Genomic DNA, 19,870 nt, shown 5'->3' on the forward strand with positions numbered 1-19,870 from the left:
AAAAATTGAAAGTTGCTAAAAAAGGTAGGAAAACTATCCTTTTCACAGATTAGTTTATGATACTGTTAGGTTTGTTGAACCAAGGAAATGGGAGGTTACCTTTGACCAAAGTGCTCATGCCAAACCTACTCCCCACCCCACTGCCCCTCCTTCCTGCACCAATAAACAGACGCTAGGAACTAGAGATTTGTATGAGAGGAAGAATCAGGAGGACACATTGCTCTGCCTGACATGCTAGTAGTTCAGTTCCATTAAATACAGATAGATTTATTGAGCTAAATCTTGGGGCTTGGGAAAGGAGATACAGAAAGAAATAAGTTTGAATTTAAATACAATCTCATAGACTTGCATTTAGAAAATAGGGCTATACTTTCAATGCTGGGCTAAAGTGCCCAGGCAAAGGGGTAAAATATTTGACTTGGGGGATTGGCTTTAAGCTACTTCCTTCATGGCTGTTAAATTTTGTGATATTATTTAAACAAATTCTTCAATCTTTCCTTTTCCCATTGTAACTTGGAAATAATTGTGCCTTTTCTTCCCCATAGAATATTAAAAGATAAATGAGGTATTAAAAACAGCAACTTGAGATTTTTTTTCAAGTAGAGATCATTTGTAAATCCAAAGTATATGTGTGTTTCAAAAAGGCTTCCGTAACATGGTGCATTCAGAATATGGAGTACTCACAGATTGAACCTGGAGTTGCAGGTCATTTTTCTCTTTTAAGAGAGTGACCATTTTTTCCTCTAGCTCCTTCCTTTTTGCCTCTGATTTGGCGAGTTCATCTTTGGTTTTCTGGAATTCTTCCTTCATGGTGGCCATCTCTTTCTCAGTCTCTGCACTCTTGAGGAGGGGCTTAATCTTGAAAAAGAGTTTCATCCAGGGCCAGTGCTTGACGTTCATGAAGGCACGGACATTATACTGGATGCAGAAAAGTGCTTCTCTGCGATGACGTGAAAATATCAGTGTAGACTGATCCATTAGAGCCAATGTTATTGTTACTTATCACACACAAATTTCCCTTTTAATGAATGCCCCTCACAAATAAATGTCACATTCTCTATATATTATATTCAGGCTTTACACACACACACACGTGAACACACATTCTCGCGCTCACACTCATGGTCAGTAGCCCTCAGTATAACCACTTTGCTAATATGAGTACTGTTCATATTGAACAGATCTTCTGTGTTCTCAATCCCTATCAAACTAGCAAAGAGAGTGACTTCAGGGGTGAATATTTCGAATGTATGATCAGCACATACCATTTGACATATGACAGTATTAGTATTTGAGAGTGGGCATGGTGATTGCATGTTGATTGTGCTGCCTGTCTGTGGGCATACGGATGAGAACTGAAATGACATAGGTTGCCTTCTGAATGGCCCACCTAAACTGAGCGAATGATTTGTCATCTCTTCCTTGAAGTTGCTCCTCTTATTTTGAACAACACTGAATTATCCACTCTATAAACTTTTTTTGCTAGCTTCTTCAGATAATACACTGGCTTATCTCAAATTCTTTCAAGTGCCTCAGTCTTAACTGATTAATTGGATTGTTAGTATTTGCAAGGCATTCAGCATCTGTTGAGTTCTAAAATTTATTTTATTGAAATAAAGTGAAAAATAGTAATAAAAGGTACCCCTACTACAAACTATAGCCATAGACTGGCTAGGTTTGACTACCTTGTAGCAATGTGTATGTTTCTTCAAGCTTGTTAAAATGGAAATTCTGTCTCTATAGGTCCAGTTTTTAAGACTTATAACTCTGTGAAAGCAGATACCTTGACACAAACCATAACGTTCACACATGGGAAAGACTCGGGAACACTTCCAGTGCAGGCCTAAATGATTACAGATGAGGAAAATGAATGCACAGTGTGTGTGTAAGTAGCGGGAATGCAGTAGTGTTGGGTAGATAAACTGGGTGAGATTAGTTACAGAAAGGGGAAATTAAAGTTTTAAATTGGTAAATAGGTAAATTAGGATGAGGGGAGACATGAGATAAGAAGATAAGCAAATGAGAGAATAGTAGATAAGCAAATTGTTTAGCCTGGCTGGAAAAGGCTGTGTGGTTGGAAATGATAGATGAGGTGGGGAATAGAGAGGGCCTTGACAGGCAAGCAAGAAACTGGCTTGATGAAAATACTGCTTACTGCAAACTATTCCTGTGGCTGTATGTGAGATGACTGGAGGTAGGAGAGAAGTTTTGAAGGGAATCCAAGTGTGAGAGCTGAAGCAAAGGTGGCTGTGTTGTAGGAGTGAGTTCTGAATTGGGTGAGAGGAACTATTAGCCACCAAATGGAAGAATTAATGAATGAAGAAGACTGATTGATAGTCCTTAAGGGACCTTATAGTTTTGATATTCTAAATGATTGTTACCTCCTTTGCAACATCTTCTGATATTCTACCCTCATTAGGAATCCCCTACAGACAGCTTGTGTTCTTGTTATAATTTGGGCTAATTTTTCATCTCTCATTTCTTCCAGAAGACCCAGAAGTCCAGCTTTGAAGAAAACCTGGAGAAAGAGAGAGTCACAAATCATCTCCATACTGCAGGAGATGCAGAAATGGCAGAAGGTACTTGGATCAGGTGTAAATAAATAATGATATACCTTGGTATGTCCAAATTTATATTGAGTATGATCAATATCAATAGATGCAAGAAGTTTCTCAGAAGCCTTCTTGCTGTCAATGAACTGTCCCTCTGGAATAGCACTTGCATTTAAAACCTTGTATCTGCTCAGTTAAAGAAAGAAAGAATGGTTAGGAAAATGTGACCACATGCCAACAAAATGACACCAAAAAGAAATATCAAAAAACATCTGAGAGTAGAAATAAAAGTAGAAAATCCAACTGCAGTTTAAGGACAGATAGTAAAACAATATGATTTTCTGTTGCATGCCTGCTTCCTGTTATCCTTCTAACCTGTTGTATTATCCTACTACCACAAGGCTATATTATTCGACTTCTTAATTTTTTAATATATACTAATTCACAGTGTTAATGAAATACAACAAAGAAGACTGACCTTTGTTTGAAATCACCATATAAGATTCTGCTTGGGAATCCTTTCCTACAGATGCGGATGCCTTCCAGCACACCATTACACCTCAGCTGGTGCAACACAAGTTCATGTTCCATTGCCCCTAAAAATATAGAGCAGTACTTATTACTGGGCATTTAATTTTCAAACCTGTGCCTGTTTGATTATCTCACTCTCTATGTCTTACCAGGAGTTTTGGTTTCATTGGGAATGATACACCGTACGAAGTGAGGGTGTGTGCTCCTCAGATTTGTCATCAATTTATTTAAATTTTCCTAGAAAACCAGACAAAGGACTTGATGAAAAAGTTCTATTTCAGGTTGTTTTTTGTAATTATGTGGAATGAACCTAGACAGTCCTTTAACTACTAGGCATGCATCTATGAGGCTTCAATTGCTCTGTATTTTGAGGGTCTCAAGAGTTCTAGCCTGCCAAATAACAAAAAGGCCAAAGTGCTTGGAAGGAATGCACATCTCCAGGGTACTCCTTTGTAACACGAGGGATCTGTCTTATAAACAAATTGCAATTCAGTAACCTTGTGATGTACTAGGAAGGGTTCTCAACCGAGAATCACAAGACAAAACATGATGGCTTTGCTATGCCACTAATGAATTGCCTGACTGTATAAAATCCCTTTTGTTTCTCTGGGCATTATCTAAGAATAGTTGAGATTGTTTGTGAGGTCTCTTTCATCTCTCTCAGTGCTAATAATTTTCACAGTAGCAGTTTACAGTGGTAATCTAAGTTAGCAATTGTCCTAACTTTTGCCTTTCCTTCCTTGAGTGTAATATTCCCTGGGACCTCTTAACCTCTTGTTTTGTTTTGGTTTTTGAAGAATCTAAAATTGTGAAACTGGCCAGGCATGGTGGCTCACGCCTGTAATCCCAGCACCTTGGGAGGCCAAAGTGGGCAGATCACGAGGTCAGGAGTTGGAGACCAGCCTGGGCAACATAGTGAAACCCCATCTCCACTAAAAATACAAAAATTAGCCAGGTGTGGTGACGGGTGCCTGTAATACCAGCTACTTGGGAGGCTGAGGCAGGAGAATTACTTGAACCCGGGAGGCGGAGTTTGCAGTGAGCTGAGATCGTGTCACTGCACTACGGCCTGGGTGACAGAGCAAGACCCTGTCTCGAAAAAAAAATTAAAAAAATAAATAAAAATAAAATAAAATTATGAAACTATATAACCTTGGGTTGGTGGGTGTTGGGTACCCGAGAGTAGATATACTCTTAAGAAGGCAGATTTTTTTTTTTTTTTGACAGAATCTTGCTCTGTTGCCCAGGCTGGAGTACAGTGGTGCAATCTCGGTCCACTGCAACCTCTGCCTCCTGGGTACAAGTGATTCTTCTGCCTCAGCCTCCCGAGTAGCTGGGACTACAGGTGCGCACTGCTACGCCCGGCTAATTTTTATATTTTTAGTAAAGATGGGGTTTCACTGTATTGGCCAGGCTGGTGTTGAATTCCTGACCTTGTGATCTGCCCACCTTGGCCTCCCAAAGTGCTGGGATTACAGGCGTGAGCCACCGCGCCCGGCCAAGAAGGCAGATTTTTTTCTCCACATCTCAGTTAACCATTAGGAAATGAAGAAAATAAGTAATATGAGTTCCTAATTTTGAAAACAAGTTGACAAAACAAAAGTCTGTTTGGTAAGATAATGCAAATTGGTTGTGAGAAAGAAAAAGAACAAGAGTAGTTTTCTTGTTTAGATCATAGGTCGTATGTCATGTCTGTATTTTAGTTTTATGAGGAATGAGACTTAGCCATACACATTTCGATTAAAAAGCCATTATTAGTCCATATATAAGAACCAGTTTTTAAGCTACATAGGAAAATCACATTACTTTGTAGTGAAATTATTATTCTTTAATCTCAAGAGATATTTCGTATCTTAATGATCCATTTAAATCACTGGGCTTGGCTTTAGATGATTTTCAGCTGTAATGAAAAATTAAATTCACCTCAGAGGACAAAGATATGTTTTGGTAAAAGATGTCATAAAGAGTGTATCTGAGGCTCATTCTCAAAGAGGAACTCAGGAACATTTTCAAAGGGCAACATTCAAAGTGGAATAAGAATATGGCCTTCCACAGGGACAGCTTTGAAGTTTAGCTATACTTCTTTAGAAATCAGCCTCATTATATAATGAGAAAGTTTCTAAGGACATTTTGGCAATCCTGAATACATTAGATAATCATAATAAGGAATAATGGGTAAAGCATCCATTCCTACAGGAGTAGTATTTCTTTGGCTATACTCTGACGAGAGCTGATATTTGAAGTGATTCCTATTAACATTTTATTGCCTCATAATTTTTTCTAAATCCTTAATTATGATAATTCATAGAAACTGAGTAGATATTTCAAATTAAATTTGTACTTTACCCTGAAAAGGGCAGACACAGTCTGGAAAGAAGAGCCCTTTTTCTTAGCACCTTTCTTCGCGCTGCTGTCTGAGGTAAAAAGAAAACCCATCAATAAGAATAGAATACCAGAGGCTTATATGAACATGTATTATAATATTATGTGAAAATGGATTTAATTTAGATTAAGGACACAGAAAGTACCTGCTTCAGCACTAGCATATGTGGAAAAGAGACTGGCTAGAGTCTTCATTGCAGACTTCTGGTACAGCCCAACCACAGTGTCATTCAGGGGGTCCTTATTTTTGTCCAGCCAGCCAGTAATGTTGTAGTCCACAGTGCCAGCATAGTGAATCAGAGAGAAGTGGGCCTCAGCCTTGCCTTTGACCACCTTGGGCTTCTGGAAGTTGGCAGACTTGCCCAGGTGCTGGTCATACAGCTTGTTCTTGAAGGAGGTGTCCGTTGCCTTAGGGAACATGCACTCCTCTTCCAGGATGGAGAAGATACCCAGTGGCTGAATTCAGAAAAGTAACATTGGTGTCAACCTAACTTCTCTCAAAAGATAGAGACACGATGGCTGTCATTTGATTGAATTATGAGCACCCCAATTAAATATATGTATGAAATAAACCAGGGTCACAGCTCAAAGAAGTCCCTTGTTATCACTAGAATGACTTTTCCACTGTTCTTCTCACATTCAATCTGTAGCATTACTTTCAATTAAAAGAATAGCTGGATACAAACTTCCTCAACACTGCATGTTAAAATGTTATGTATTATCACACTTTTTCCCTATTCAGTGAATAAATCGATTGTCAGAGTTTTTCTTCGCTATGAAAAGAGCTTACTGACTTATGATGTTGACTCTATGCAGTAATTAACCAGTATAAACAACCAAATTTTATTTAAGATATTTTGGGTATTTAATTTCTTTAAAATAGATTATAGGCCGAGCACAGAGGCTCACGCCTGTAATCCCAACACTTTGGGAGGCCAAGACAGGAGGATCACTTGAACTCAAGAGTTCAAGACCAGCTTGGGCAACATGGCAAAACACCATCTCTACAAAGAATACAAAAATTAGCCAAGCATAGTGGCACATGCCTGTGGTCTCAGCTACTCGGGAGGCTGAGGTGAGAGGATCGCTTGAGCCTCGGGGTTGAGGCTTCAGTGAGCTGTGATTGTACCACTGCACTTCAGCTGGGGCTACAGAGTGAGGCCCTGTCTCAATAAATAAATAAATAAATAAATAAATAAATAAATAAATAAAATAGATTATGAAGTAGCATATGCAGTTTGACTTCTTGAATTTGAACAGATTAGCTTTTATGAAAGCACTGTGTGATGTGTGCATTAATTTTTATATAGAAAAATATTTTTATTGTGGACATCATGGATCATAATGGAGATAGATCAAGAACTAATGAGGATAGTAGTTGTAGTAAAGCAGAACATCTCACATAGAGTTTTCAGTGCCGTGTTAAAGTTGGATTTGATCCAGTATCAGAATAAGAATGGTTAGAATAGAGTAAAAGTAAACACTGTCAGATCTTTCTTATGTAAAAGTTAAAAAGAGGAAGTAATTTCTAAATAGTAATTTTCCAATTTGTTCAGATCACAAACCATGTGAGATTATGGCAATACTTTCTAGAATTGCTTAAGATTTCTGGAAGGTGATCCTCACAGTCTGCCCTTCTTTGGAAACCAAACCGACCTTCTCAATGAGCTCGATGCAGGCAGCCAGGTCCATCCCAAAGTCAATGAACGTCCACTCGATGCCTTCCTTCTTGTACTCCTCCTGCTCCAGGACGAACATGTGGTGGTTGAAAAACTGTTGCAGTTTCTCATTGGTGAAATTGATGCACAGCTGCTCCAGGCTGTTAAACTACACAAAATAATAGAGATTTCCAACATCAAATGAGTTTTTATAGTAGTAAAATTCATTACTGAAAAAATTCTTTTATTGAAAAAATGTGGAATGTAGTAATGAGATACAATTAAAACTAACTGTTGTCCCTTCAAAAAATGATCATTGGCCGGGCGCAGTGGCTCACACCTGTAATCCCAGCACTTTGGGAGGCCGGGGTGGGTGGATCACGAGGTCAAGAGATTGAGACCATCCTGGCCAACATGGTGAAACCCTGTCTCTACTGAAAATACAAAAAATTAGCTGGGTGTGGTGGCATGCATCTATAGTCCCAGCTACTCGGGAGGCTGAGGCAGGAAAATTGCTTGAACCCTGGAGGTGGAGGTTGCAGTGAGCCGAGATCGCACCACTGCACTCCAGCCTGGGCAGCTGGGCGAGACCCTGTCTCAAAAAAAAAAAAAAAAATCATTATTCACACGAGCCTTTCTCACGAATTCCAGGCATTGTTGAGGGTCCCAGATATCAATGTTAGAACAAGAGTTCTGGTAGAATTTACCTTTTCTCCTCTAAGATTGCATGGGCAAGAATATACTTTAAAAGTTCAACCATGGTCCTGTGTTATGGTTTCGATTCAAAGGTAAAAGGGAAAGGAGTTGATTGGAAAGCCTCACTTCTTTCACCACTCCCACTCTCCAGTTCAAAATAAAGTTCACATTTTCACCTTTGGCTGTTATATTATTAAGGAAAGCTGATCTTAAGACCTTTAATATAAAGGTCTTGATGTATAAAGTGAAATCATTAGGGTAATTTCTCCTCTCTTTATATCAGACATTTAGCAAATCCCCCTTGTCAGGTATGTGAAAGCAGGGACCTGATATAGTATTGCAGTTGAAGATCCAAAAGAGTCTTTGTAATAATTTACTCTTTTATTTTATAGATGATGAACTGATGCCCTGGAGGTAAAATAGTTTATGTAAGATGAATCTGGAAGAGGAGAGACAGACTATCATCTGTTCTAGGCTTCTACCTTTGGGCCTTTTCTTCTCTATGAAGAAGCCTTGTGTATGGATCAAATGCTGTAGATCTGGGTTGCTGTCCTGGATTTGTCTTATGCACCTGTGGGATCTTTAGCTAGTGTTTTGATTTCCCTGCATCTCAGTTTCTTCTATGTAAGTTGAGGGAATATTAGCTACTCCTTGGGTTGTTTTGAAGATTAAATTAGGTAACATTTTGAAGTCCCTAGTGTACACTGCTGGCCCAGTGAGTGTTAGCTATTATTAGTAGTACATTATGTTATCTCCTATTTTGGAGATTACCTTTGTTCTAGGTGCAGTGTTGGAGCAAGTAATATGGACACTATAAATGTGGATGAATAATGATAATACCTAATATATCAAAGCCCACAGTTGCCTCCTTCTTAATTCTTGTTAAGATAACTCACATCAAATATTTCAAAGCCAGCAATGTCCAAGACCCCGATAAAGTACTGCCTGGGCTGCTTGGTGTCCAGCTGCTGGTTGATGCGGGTGACCATCCACAGGAACATCTTCTCGTAGACAGCTTTGGCCAGAGCACCCACTGCGTTGTACACCTTCACAGATAGAGTAATGTTTGTTGGTGTTGTTAAAGACATGCCATGAAGGCCTGAGATGTGTGTGATTCATTGAGGTCATGCACTTACCTGCTGCACTGTCTGGCCTTTGGTGACATACTCATTGCCAACCTTGACCCTAGGGTAGCAGAGGGCTTTGAGTAGGTCTGCAGAGTTCAGACTCTGGAGATAGGCCGCCTTGTCAGCGACTGCAGAGACACAGTTCAGGACATGTTATTTCATGAAGGATATCTTCTTTTACCTGATCTTTCCATTTTTCTCCAATTCAATTTATTATTTAAATAAAAAGCTTAAATAATTCTATAAAAGGCCAAATGAGGTTCTCTAACCTTAGACCATGTGGTTGCCAGTAAATGGTTGGTTATACTGACCTTTAGTGATTTATTACAAGTAGTTTTTAAGAAATTTTTCATCAGCCGTAAACATACGTAGTATTTATTGCTGTCTTGCAGTTTTTTATGAGTAAAAGCCATAGTCCCTGTTTTTAAGACACATCAGGTGTAGTTGGAAGGATAAGATAAATATTCACTGTTAGAGAGGGTAAAAGTCAGAATATTTTGATTCTTATCTTAGTTTTTCACCTCCCTATTAAACCTTGCTGGATTAATTTCTTTATCTAAAAATGTGGAGATTAAATTTTACTGGGTGATTCCTACAGAGTCCCTTTCTAAAATTCTGTGGTGACTATAATGTAAATAAATGCCACATGTCAGGTACACCAGTAACTGATGAAATGTTTAGAGGAAGAAGAAAAAATGTCAATTCGAGGTGGTCAGGAAAGGCTTTAAGGAGCAATAACTATCTTTCTGTGGTAGATTCTGTATATTGCGTGTTCTTTCCATACGTAGAATATATGATCTTTTTTCTCAATTCCTTTTTTTAAATCTTACTTGCTGCCTATATTGTCTATAGATTTATATACAGACAATACACACGTGCTTACAGATGACTCTAGGGGTATCTTTCTCCCCAACCCTGTATTTGGGCAGATTCTCTGCTGTCAGTTCCTAGGGTCTTCCTATCTAGTGCTGAAATAGAGCAGTCTACAGTTATCTCATATACCCACCTTCATTGCCAAGGCCAACCAAGAGCACTATTATACCTCATTCTATCTCATAGTTTGTGCTTATAAGTGGCTACTGGGGTTTGTTTGTGACTTATTTGGGCTGGATGGAAATGATGGAGACATGGAGATGTAAGGAAGGGAGGGGGTGAGGAAAGCATGCAGTGTGTGTAAAAGTGTATATGCCCTTCACAAGTCACAAGCCCAGCCACAAAGGAGATGTGAGTGTAAAATAGGATTTTTTTTTTTTTTTTTTGCTACATTCTCTCATTAAACCCAGATAAAGTTTCATTTGGTACCTTCTGTGCCATCTGGCTCAGCTTGCTCCTCACGCTGCTTTTGCTTGAATTTCATGTTCCCATAATGCATCACAGCCCCTGTGAGTTTATAGATGGACACTTTCTCTTCAGGAGTGAAGCCCAGGATGTCAATGGCACTCTACCAGGAGAAATGAGAGGACAAAGGTTAGGGCTGAAGAGACTAACTTATAAGAGAATTTATACACATCCTAAGGTAACCACACCTATAGTAGGTTCCTGTTGTCATTTCCATACGTAATGGATTTTTTGAATTTGTGTGTTTGACTTACATCAGTGGCCATCAACTCTTCTTGGTCATCAATACTGGGAACTGTGATCTCCCCCTGACTGACGAAGGCATAGTCGTATGGGTTGGTGGTGATCAGGAGCATTTCTGGGTCACAGAATTCAGGGCATACATTTTACATTAGACATTGTTAATAAAAAAACTTCCATGTATGACTTTAAGTTCTTACCAATTAGATCTGGCTTCTTATTGGAAGTGATCTGATAAAAAATATGATAGCTTCTTTCTGCCTTTAGCTGGAAAGTAACTCTGGACTTTTCTAAAAGATCTGGAGAAGGAAATAGATACTGAGTTAGAAAAAAGTATCAATGCTTCTGAGATAGTAAATGAACCTCACGTCTTTGGTCAAATTTGGGGCATTACATTTGGCTCCAGTGAGATTTCAACTTGATGACCAATTGCAGATGGACAGTGATTCTCACTGTCTAAGAGCAGCAACTGAAGCATACCTGCTCTAGGACAAATATATTTTTCACATGAAGGATCCATGACCTCTGTATTTTAGTTGATCCCTAATATCCTCTCCTTTTTTGGATCACCTAGGATTCACTCTGTGGTGATGGGCTACCTTGGAAACATCTACCAAAACTCAGATCAGGAGCAAACCACAGAGATGTATTGGAAACCCATAGGTAGCCCAGTTTTTGTCCTGGAAAAAAACCATAGTTGCTTCTGAGGCAGGAATTTCTCTAGGATGTGTTACAGAACCATCAAGTCTGAGATTGAGATAAAGGGAGCACTCAGTGGATTATGGGTAAGCCTAGCATTAGCTTACAGGCAGTACTGGCAGCAGACTACCCTTTTAACAGGCTTCATGCACAGCAAGGGTGGCAAAATATCCCTGCAAATGAAATCACTTGTCTCTGTTTTGATTTTTAATGGTCCTGTTACTCACATGTTTCTATATCAGCAGATGCCAGCTTCCCCGTAGTACCAAAGTGGATTCTAATGAATTTACCCTTGAAAAGAATATTTAGTATTAGAAAACTGAAACACAAAGAGAGATGCAACTGAAATAATAATTCAGACATGGCTACTCTGGAAGTTAGGGGTTGAGTAGACCCCTTTGTGACCAAGAGACTCACAAAGCGAGAGGAGTTGTCATTCCTCACGGTTTTGGCATTCCCAAAGGCCTCCAGTAGGGGATTGGCGCTGATGATTTGATCTTCCAGAGTCCCCTGCAAAGGAAGGAGCAGTTCTCACATCTGGGACTCCAGATGTTTGAGAGCCTTGACAGAGGCTTTGACTCTGGCTACCAGACCTACCTGCATTTTGCCAGATTCATCCTTCTTCTTCTCTCCAGTAACTGCAATTGTTGCAAAGTATTGGATGACACGCTTGGTGTTCACAGTCTTTCCGGCACCAGATTCTCCACTGTCAAACAGAAATCAGAGAAGAGATCAGAGAACTATGGCCTGCATTGTCAACATCTAAGACAATCCTTGCAAATCAGAGAAAAAAAATATCACATACGTGATCAGGATGGACTGGTTCTCTCGATCTGTGAAAGAATTCAAAATCATCAGTTAAAAAAATGCATATTCAATATGAAGAGTATTGAATCAGTTCAGATCAAACACAGCTTGTTCTTTTTAACTTTTTGAAGATGTCACCTTTGGTTTTGGTTTTGTGTTTATCCTCCAGAATAGCCAATTGCTTCTCACTGTAAAATTTGTGAAAATGAGAGCAAAGAATCATCTATTCCTTTTTGTATTTATTAATTCTTAATTTTGGTAAGATACACATAACATAAAATTTACCGTCTTAACCATTTTTAAGTGTAGAGATCACTGGCCATAAGTACATTCATAAAGTTGTAAAATCATCACCACCCTTCATCTCCGTAACTCTTTTCATCTTGTCAAACTGAAACTCTGTGTCCCTTAAACTCTTAACTCCCCATCTCCTACTCCTCCCATTCCCTGGCACCCACCATTCTACTTTCTGCCTCTGTGAATTTGACTACTCTAGGTACCTCATGTAAGAGGAATCACAGAGTATTTGTCTTTTTGTGACAGGCTTATTTCACTCAGCATGATGTCCTCAAGGTTCATTCATATTTTAGCATATGTCAGAATTTCTTTCCTTTTAAAAGCAGGATATCTTGTTGCATGTATATATCACATTTTGCTTATCCATTCAGCTGTTGATGGACACTTGGGTTGCTTCCATGTTTTTGCTATTGTAAATAATGCTGCTATTAACATAGTTGTACAAACGTCTCTTCCAGACCCTGCTTCCAGTTCTTTTGGGTATATACTCAGAAGTGGAATTGCTGGATCATACTGTAATTCTATTTCTAATTTGTTGAGGAACTACCGTACTGTTTCCACAGTGGCTGAATCATTTTACATGATCACAACAGTGCACAAGAGTTCTAATTTCCGCAGTTCTTGTCAAAATTTGTTATTTTCTGATTATTTGATAGTAAACATCCTAATGAGTGTAAGGTACATATTTGATTAATTTTTAAAACATTTATTATGGAAAATTCAAACATATACAAAAGTAGAGACAATAATATAATGAGTCTCCATATGCCCATCATACAGATGCAATGGCTATTAACATTTGGCCAATTTTATATCATCTATACCCCATCCCAAGCTCACTGAATTATTTTAAAGAAAATCCCAGACATCTTATAATTTTATTTATAGATACTTCAATTAGAATTACAGAATTTTCAAGTCATAAAAGATCTTAGAAATTGCTTAGGCCAACTCTTACATTTAAGGCATAAAGAAACCGAGACCTCTAAAGGAGGAAGTGACTTTTCTAATATTAAGTATATAGCTAGTTAAGGTCAAATATATCCTCCTGGCCTCTTCCCAGCTTTTGATGTCATTAATTTGACTTCTGGCAATACTAAATAAGGAAGGGGTCTGGAATTGTGAATATTTGTGTTCATCTGCTTTTATTTTCCTTTTAATCTTATGTGCATTTCTAAATAATAACAAATGTCACTAATTATGTGACTGATATGTTGTATTTATATCAATTTGCTGATTTGTTAAATCTCTAATTCTATAGTGTTAGATTATAGATTTTAGAGAATTCTAAAACCTAAAAATCTATTGAGGGAAAATAGATACAAATCTGGATGTTATTTAGATGTAGATATAGACATAGACTTTAGAAAACTTTAGCCTTCTCTTCAGGGAAGTTGATGCAGATTTTGCATCCTATTCAGATAGATTTGTTTTCTAGTATAAGCAAAACCGTGGAAGATTATATCACATCTAGTGGGAGCACAGATAAGAAAACAGTGTTCTGGTCTCTTGGCAATGCTAAAATAACATTCACCAGCTCAAAGGCTAGAGCTCTGCACCATTTTGTACAAAAATCATGTTTGGGAGCCATAAGTAACCTTGAATTTGGAGCAGCCCCAAACCCTGGGGAGCGGGGAGCTTGCTGAGTGGGAGGACAGGGGTGGTGTACATAGCTGCGTAAATGCAGCTGTTGAGTATTAAAACCTCTGAAATGAGCCAGCGTTTGGATAATTTCTGGGAGGTAGTTAGCTTCTGTTGACAATCAAAGAACAGTTTACTGGCATAGAATCCTTGTAGAATTGATGGCCAATTTGTAATGGGAGATGCCTGTTTTATCCCTTCCTCTTTATTCTGCCCCTTGAAAAGCCAATTTAAAAACAAGTGCAAAAAAACAAACCAAAAAGAAAGAAAAAACACCTTAGTTTCCAAAATTCCATGGAACAGCAGGAAGCTCAGGAATAGAAAGTATTTCCAAAGGCAGTGCATTTGGTGTGTGACAATAAAAGGTTTTAATGCTGTATTTGGGCCTATAATGCATATCAAAGCTGATTGTTTATGTCTTGGTAAGGCAGGAGTAACAGATTTTGATACAATTTAAACATTTTTCTCAGAAAAGATTTTTTCCTTTCGTTGAAATAGGAAAGTGCTTCAAATCTTTGGGGGGAAAATCTTAGCTTTCTTTACTCATGTTTTACCCTTAAAGGCTGGCAATATTAGCTGTGTCATTCAAAAATAAACATAAGAATTCACAAAGTTTTCCAGCTGTGGCTGATAACTCTTTTTGTTAATTGCTGTGAGCCTGGGTATTTTTAAAAAGTCTATTTGAACATTTTTTTCTATCCAAATTGGAAAGTAAAAAAATATGGAAAACAATAAATATGTTTACAGTGGTCTAGTAATTGTTTCAGCTAGGCTCCCACTTAACTGTCTGTGTTAGCTTGGGAAGGACAGTGAATTCAGTGAGCTTCACTTTACTCATCTGTAAAATGGAGGTAGCTGCTGGGAAGAGCATAAGATGTCACAGCTGTGAAAGTTTTTTTGAAAACGGTAAAGCCCCATGTGGCTAGAATGTATTATTATAATAAAATGAGGCTTGGAAGAGGTCTATCTGTTCCACAAAGATTCTATTTACACATTTCTGTAAATAGATGCCTCACTCACTCACCAGTCAACATGAACTGATAGGCATTGTCAGAGATGGAGAAGATGTGGGGCGGGGCCTCCTGGCGCTTTTTGCCTCTGTAGGCAGCCACTACCTCGGGCTTGTACACTGGCAGCCACTTGTAGGGGTTGACGGTGACACAGAAGAGGCCTGAGTAGGTCTGGGAAGATCAGAACATTTATCATTTGGATCTCGTTTTTACTCAGAGAGAGACATGAAATAAAAAGGTGTTTACAGACACTCACGTAGATCATCCAGGCTGCATAGCGCTCTTTGAGGTTGTACAGCACTCCAGGCTCGTGTAGATGAGTCATCATGGCCATGTCCTCAATTTTGTCAAATTTTGGAGGGTTCATAGGGAAGACTTGGTCTTCCCTGACAGTTAGAGTCTGGTGAGTAAGCAAGAAACCAGTTCGTTTTTGTTTGTTTGTTTGAGATAGAGTTTTGCTTTTGTTGCCCAGGCTGGGGTGCAGTAACGCGATCTCAGCCCACTGCAACCTCTGCCTTCCTGCTTCAAGCGATTCTCCTGCCTCAGCCTCCCAAGTAGCTGGGATTGCAAGTGCCCATCACCATGCCCAGCTAATTTTTGTATTTTTAGTAGGAACGGGGTTTCGCCATGTTGGCCAGGCTGGTCTCGAACTCCTGATCTCAGGTGATCCACCTGCCTCAGCCTCCCAAAGTGCTGGGATTACAGGTGTGAGCCACTGCACCTGGCCGAGACCAAATTTGTTTTAATGGTTGGAGGTAGGGTTTATGTTTGCCTGTATATTTTGGTACAAAACTATAATCACACATACTTCTCATTATATTATTTAATGCCCTCTTAAAAAAGGCATGAAATATATTCATTTCAGAGTTTAATGTTAAGAAAACCTGTTTCCTATGATGAGCTGGGACACTATCTTTTTAAAAGATTTTTTTCCTCCCACATTCTCTTATCCCAGATTTATCAGTTTATATCCTTTTATTCTTATTTTAATAAGCTAAATTTTTATTTTTTTCTTTCATTCATAAAGAAACTTCGTTTTTTTGGAAGTAATGGGGATATTAATACATTATTTAACTAAGTAAATATTTAACTTCTGATAGAAGGAGCTTGTTTTCATTTCTCTCAAGTTTGGAGATTCAGACTAGGAAGTGGGGAATTGAAGGGAAATGGTGAAGGCCATACATAGTGGGGTGAGGTCCTGTGCGAAGTTGGGAAGGGAAGACATGAAGTTACTGCTGTGAATTCCTTTTGCCTTCCACATCTGGTGTCTCTACACTGACTAGAAGGGTGTTTGCATTGGCAACAGGCTTGGAGATTCCCAGTAAGTTAGGCTTCAACTTTTGAACCAAGAAATAAAATGGGGAGTATTTTCTCCCTGTTTTCACTTACTGCTCCACCTTCAGTCTTTACAGTTATCTTCCCTCCTTCTTTGCTTTGTATAGTGCTCTTCACATAGGATTCCTTGGGCTCCGCCACAAAGACAGATGTTTTAGCATCAAACGGCTTGTTTTGGGCCTCAATCCGCTCCTTTTCCGATTTTCGAAGATAGGGAGCAGCTTCGCCAAAAACAGCCATCTCAGCGTCCGAGCTTGCACTCATGGCTGCAATTTATTTAGCAAAGGATTCTGCCTAGGGAGGAAAGAAACGGGAGAGAGAGAAATAAAAAGCAGAAGTCACAAATGTGATTAGGATTTGAAATGAGAGAAATGTTGAACATAGCCTGTGCTGTAACTATTCCTCCAAACTGGCACTCCCCAGTGTTCTAACATAGTCTAAAGGACAAGTTTGGAGTGAGACTGTAATTTGAGATTTCATTTTTAGGACTGTGAATTTCCTTTCCAGGTCACATATCTTGATCCTCAGGGATAGGGTACCCACAATTGAATTAGAATGAAACCTCTACAGCTAAAACTATTGATGGATTGTTTTATAGCAACTGTCATTATTTAATTCCCTCTCCTCTTTCTGCATAATGTTTGTCTATGCCATATGCCAGGACAATCATATCGTGAGAAAGGAAAGTTTGTCTTGTTCAAATGAAGGTTCATATTTTCAAAGCTATCAAAAAACCTTTGCCTTTTAAGATGACCATTTTCTTTCATAAAGCAAATAATTATTTTTAACATCTTTATGTTGATATTTGTTGTTATATCTCTCAGTGGATTGTTAGATGAACATAATACATTCTAATACTCTGGATTTTTTGTCATTTGGCTTGTTCCCAACAGACTTAGCATTGCCTTGATTCCAAAATCTTTTTTGACATGAGAGATTTCAGCTGTCAGTTAACAGATCTAACCACAGAGGAATGAGAGCTTCAGCACAAAGGCCCTTCTTCCCACATAAATTCCATGGGGTTCTTTTCTTTCCACCCAGAAAACAGAGAAAAAAGTTTAAGAGTACGTCACATGCATGCAAGCCATTGTCTTCTGATTAATAGATAGACCTCTGCAATGTGGACATGTTAGATTGGTTGAGTTTTTCGTTTCTTTTCAATTAGTAAGTTACTTAGGGAAGGGCAGGATCTCTTAAATTAGTCATGGTATTTAGTCATGGTATTACACCCCGTGGATGTAACACTTGAGACCTTTTAAGTAAATAATAATAAGTCTTTCTAACAACAAATAATGAATCATCAAAGGTAGCTAAAATATAATGGTTTTAATAATGGTGTTTGTGTTTATATTTTTAGGTAAGGATCTTTCTGGGGTCTTTAAAAGTGTCTATAAAATGTCTTAAGTGTTCAATGCTTTGCCATAGAAGAAGACTGGCGTGGACTAGTCTGTTGCTGCTGGACAGTTCTAAGCACAGCTGAGAACTCACTGTCAAAGCTAATTCTGTCCTAAACTGTCTTTTAATCTTGGAACTCAAATGAGGATAGTCTCTGAGAAGAAGACATTTTGAAAAAGTTATTTTCTTGTATTTATAAACACTCATTCGGAAACAATCTTTCCTGATATGACTGCAAAAACGTGGAAATGGTGTATAATTAAGGATTGTTCACAGCTTCATTAGACTATATCCCCTCTGTCACCAATAAATTAATAAAGCCAAGTCTTACCTCTGGAGTTCCAGATGAAAATGCAGGTTCAGAAGTGTTCCACTCTGTAAAACAACAAGCTTCTTGTTAGTGATGCTCCGAAATTCCAGTATTATAGTTACAGAATTGAAATTATAGTTACAGAATTGAAGTTTCCCTACCCTAAAGCTTGGTTCTATGAAGACAAAAGTTAAGATTGAGAGAGCAGTTTAATGCTCACAGATAGCTACGAGGTCAGCCCTTTTGCCCCACCTGGGGTTTTTCGGGTTCCAAGGCCCTCATCACTTACCTCTGGGTTCTTGGTGGAGATAAGGCACAAGGGTCAGTCCTGCTTATATAGGAACTAATGTGCTGATGCTGCAACTACCTCCTCTTTGTTAGGGCAAGACATTTGGTAACATGAACCCTCAGCATAGTTTGTAGTGACATTTGTCATGTTTGGATATAATTAGAAGTATTCATATCATTTTGAGTATGCAAACCAATCTCCTATAAATAATTTGACAGAGACCGATCTGCCAGCAGAGAATGCTTTCTAGTGTGCTGGGAAGGGAATCTTTGACAGTGCCTGATGGGGCCTCAGAGTAAGTTCTTAAGAGCTATATTCAATTTGGCAAACTCTTTCATGCACGCCTGTGGTAGCCAAATGATCAGATACCCGGGACACATGGCTGTAAGGGCCTTAAGCATGTTTCCTTATTTGTTACCACAGGAACCCCCCACTGCATTCCCTTGGGCCACTACAGACAGCTCACTCTTGAAGTCCAGGCTTAGACAGCAGAGATTCTACATTGAGTCTCCACCATTGGGCCAGTGCCCACTCAACTAACATTGAAAAACATTATTAGTAGAAAATAATATGTGTTTATCACAGAAAAAAATACAGGTAAGTAAAAAAAGTCTCTGTAATCTCTAATGCAGAAATAAGATAGAGGCATATAAGTGGGATCATATTATAGATGCATATATAGTACATGTATGCCTTGTAATCTGCTTTAACAATTAATATATCATCTCACTAATGTAATTTATACCCTATTCTTTAAATAAATTATGATTTTTTAAAATTAAACTCCTTTTTTTAAGGTCAGATATATTGAGGTATAATTTACATAGAGTCAAATTCACCCTTTTAAAGTGACAGTTTTATGAGGTTTTTTGCTTGTATTTTTAAAAATTTTTTAAACTTTATAATAAAATTTACTTCTTTTGTTGTATGGTTCTATGAGTTTTTATACATGTATTGATTCATGTAGCCACCACCACAGATAGGATGCAGAACAATTCCAGGCCTATGAGTTTGGTAAATATTTGCAGTTGTGTAACCTTTTACATTGTGATTACATAAAAATTAAAGCCTTAGAGATTAGGCTAAATTTTCCCTTTGATGAACACTCACAACGCTGGCATCTCCCTTTTCTCCCGAGGTAACTATGGATACCCGTTTGGTTTGTAATATTGCAGACCTTTTCTGTACATTTACATATGTATTTTCTGGGAAAATATAAATTAGTAAAACTGGTCTAAGGAAATTGGCCCATAGAAAATTTATAATATATCATATAGATGTTTAAAATATAGATAGTATTATAGTTTATTTATTTACAAACTTTCTTTTTTCATTCTACACTCTTGGATCATTTGCCATGTTAGTACATAAATAATAATATGAAAAAATTTCAAACGTATACAAAAGTAGAGGGGGTAGCATAATGAACCTAGTATATTCATCATCCAGCACTGATAATTATCAGTCCATGGTCAGTCTTGTTTCACATATGTTCTCACCATTCCCTCTATCGCTGGATTATTTTGATATTACTCATTTTTAAATTTCTGTGTAAAATTCCAT

General features: G+C 38.2%; 1 protein-coding gene across 3 annotated transcripts in view; it reads right to left on the reverse strand.

Annotated features, from left to right (window-relative positions):
- The window catches only part of MYH8 (myosin heavy chain 8), a 30,191-nt gene extending 13,614 nt beyond the window's left edge, over positions 1 to 16,577 (reverse strand). The window contains exons 1-20 of one of the 3 annotated variants that reach the window (XM_032140038.2): positions 16,368 to 16,577; positions 15,235 to 15,378; positions 14,993 to 15,149; positions 12,029 to 12,056; positions 11,821 to 11,929; positions 11,641 to 11,733; positions 11,451 to 11,514; positions 10,725 to 10,823; positions 10,539 to 10,642; positions 10,249 to 10,387; positions 8,956 to 9,074; positions 8,716 to 8,865; positions 7,122 to 7,292; positions 5,612 to 5,921; positions 5,430 to 5,497; positions 3,233 to 3,320; positions 3,031 to 3,148; positions 2,615 to 2,738; positions 2,382 to 2,518; positions 685 to 940 (exon numbers count right to left, since the gene is read on the reverse strand). In XM_032140038.2, coding sequence (XP_031995929.1) covers positions 685 to 940; positions 2,382 to 2,518; positions 2,615 to 2,738; positions 3,031 to 3,148; positions 3,233 to 3,320; positions 5,430 to 5,497; positions 5,612 to 5,921; positions 7,122 to 7,292; positions 8,716 to 8,865; positions 8,956 to 9,074; positions 10,249 to 10,387; positions 10,539 to 10,642; positions 10,725 to 10,823; positions 11,451 to 11,514; positions 11,641 to 11,733; positions 11,821 to 11,929; positions 12,029 to 12,056; positions 14,993 to 15,149; positions 15,235 to 15,378; positions 16,368 to 16,577 — 2,688 coding nt within the window. Of the gene's footprint in view, positions 1 to 684; positions 941 to 2,381; positions 2,519 to 2,614; positions 2,739 to 3,030; positions 3,149 to 3,232; positions 3,321 to 5,429; positions 5,498 to 5,600; positions 5,922 to 7,121; positions 7,293 to 8,715; positions 8,866 to 8,955; positions 9,075 to 10,248; positions 10,388 to 10,538; positions 10,643 to 10,724; positions 10,824 to 11,450; positions 11,515 to 11,640; positions 11,734 to 11,820; positions 11,930 to 12,028; positions 12,057 to 14,992; positions 15,150 to 15,234; positions 15,379 to 16,367 lie in introns of all 3 variants that reach the window. The other 2 variants (XM_032140037.1, XM_032140039.1) reach the window with 2 other exon arrangements.
- Positions 16,578 to 19,870: the final 3,293 nt, after the last annotated feature.

Source organism: Hylobates moloch, unplaced genomic scaffold (assembly GCF_009828535.3).
Source record: "Hylobates moloch isolate HMO894 unplaced genomic scaffold, HMol_V3 SCAFFOLD_19, whole genome shotgun sequence".
NCBI lineage: Eukaryota > Metazoa > Chordata > Mammalia > Primates > Hylobatidae > Hylobates > Hylobates moloch.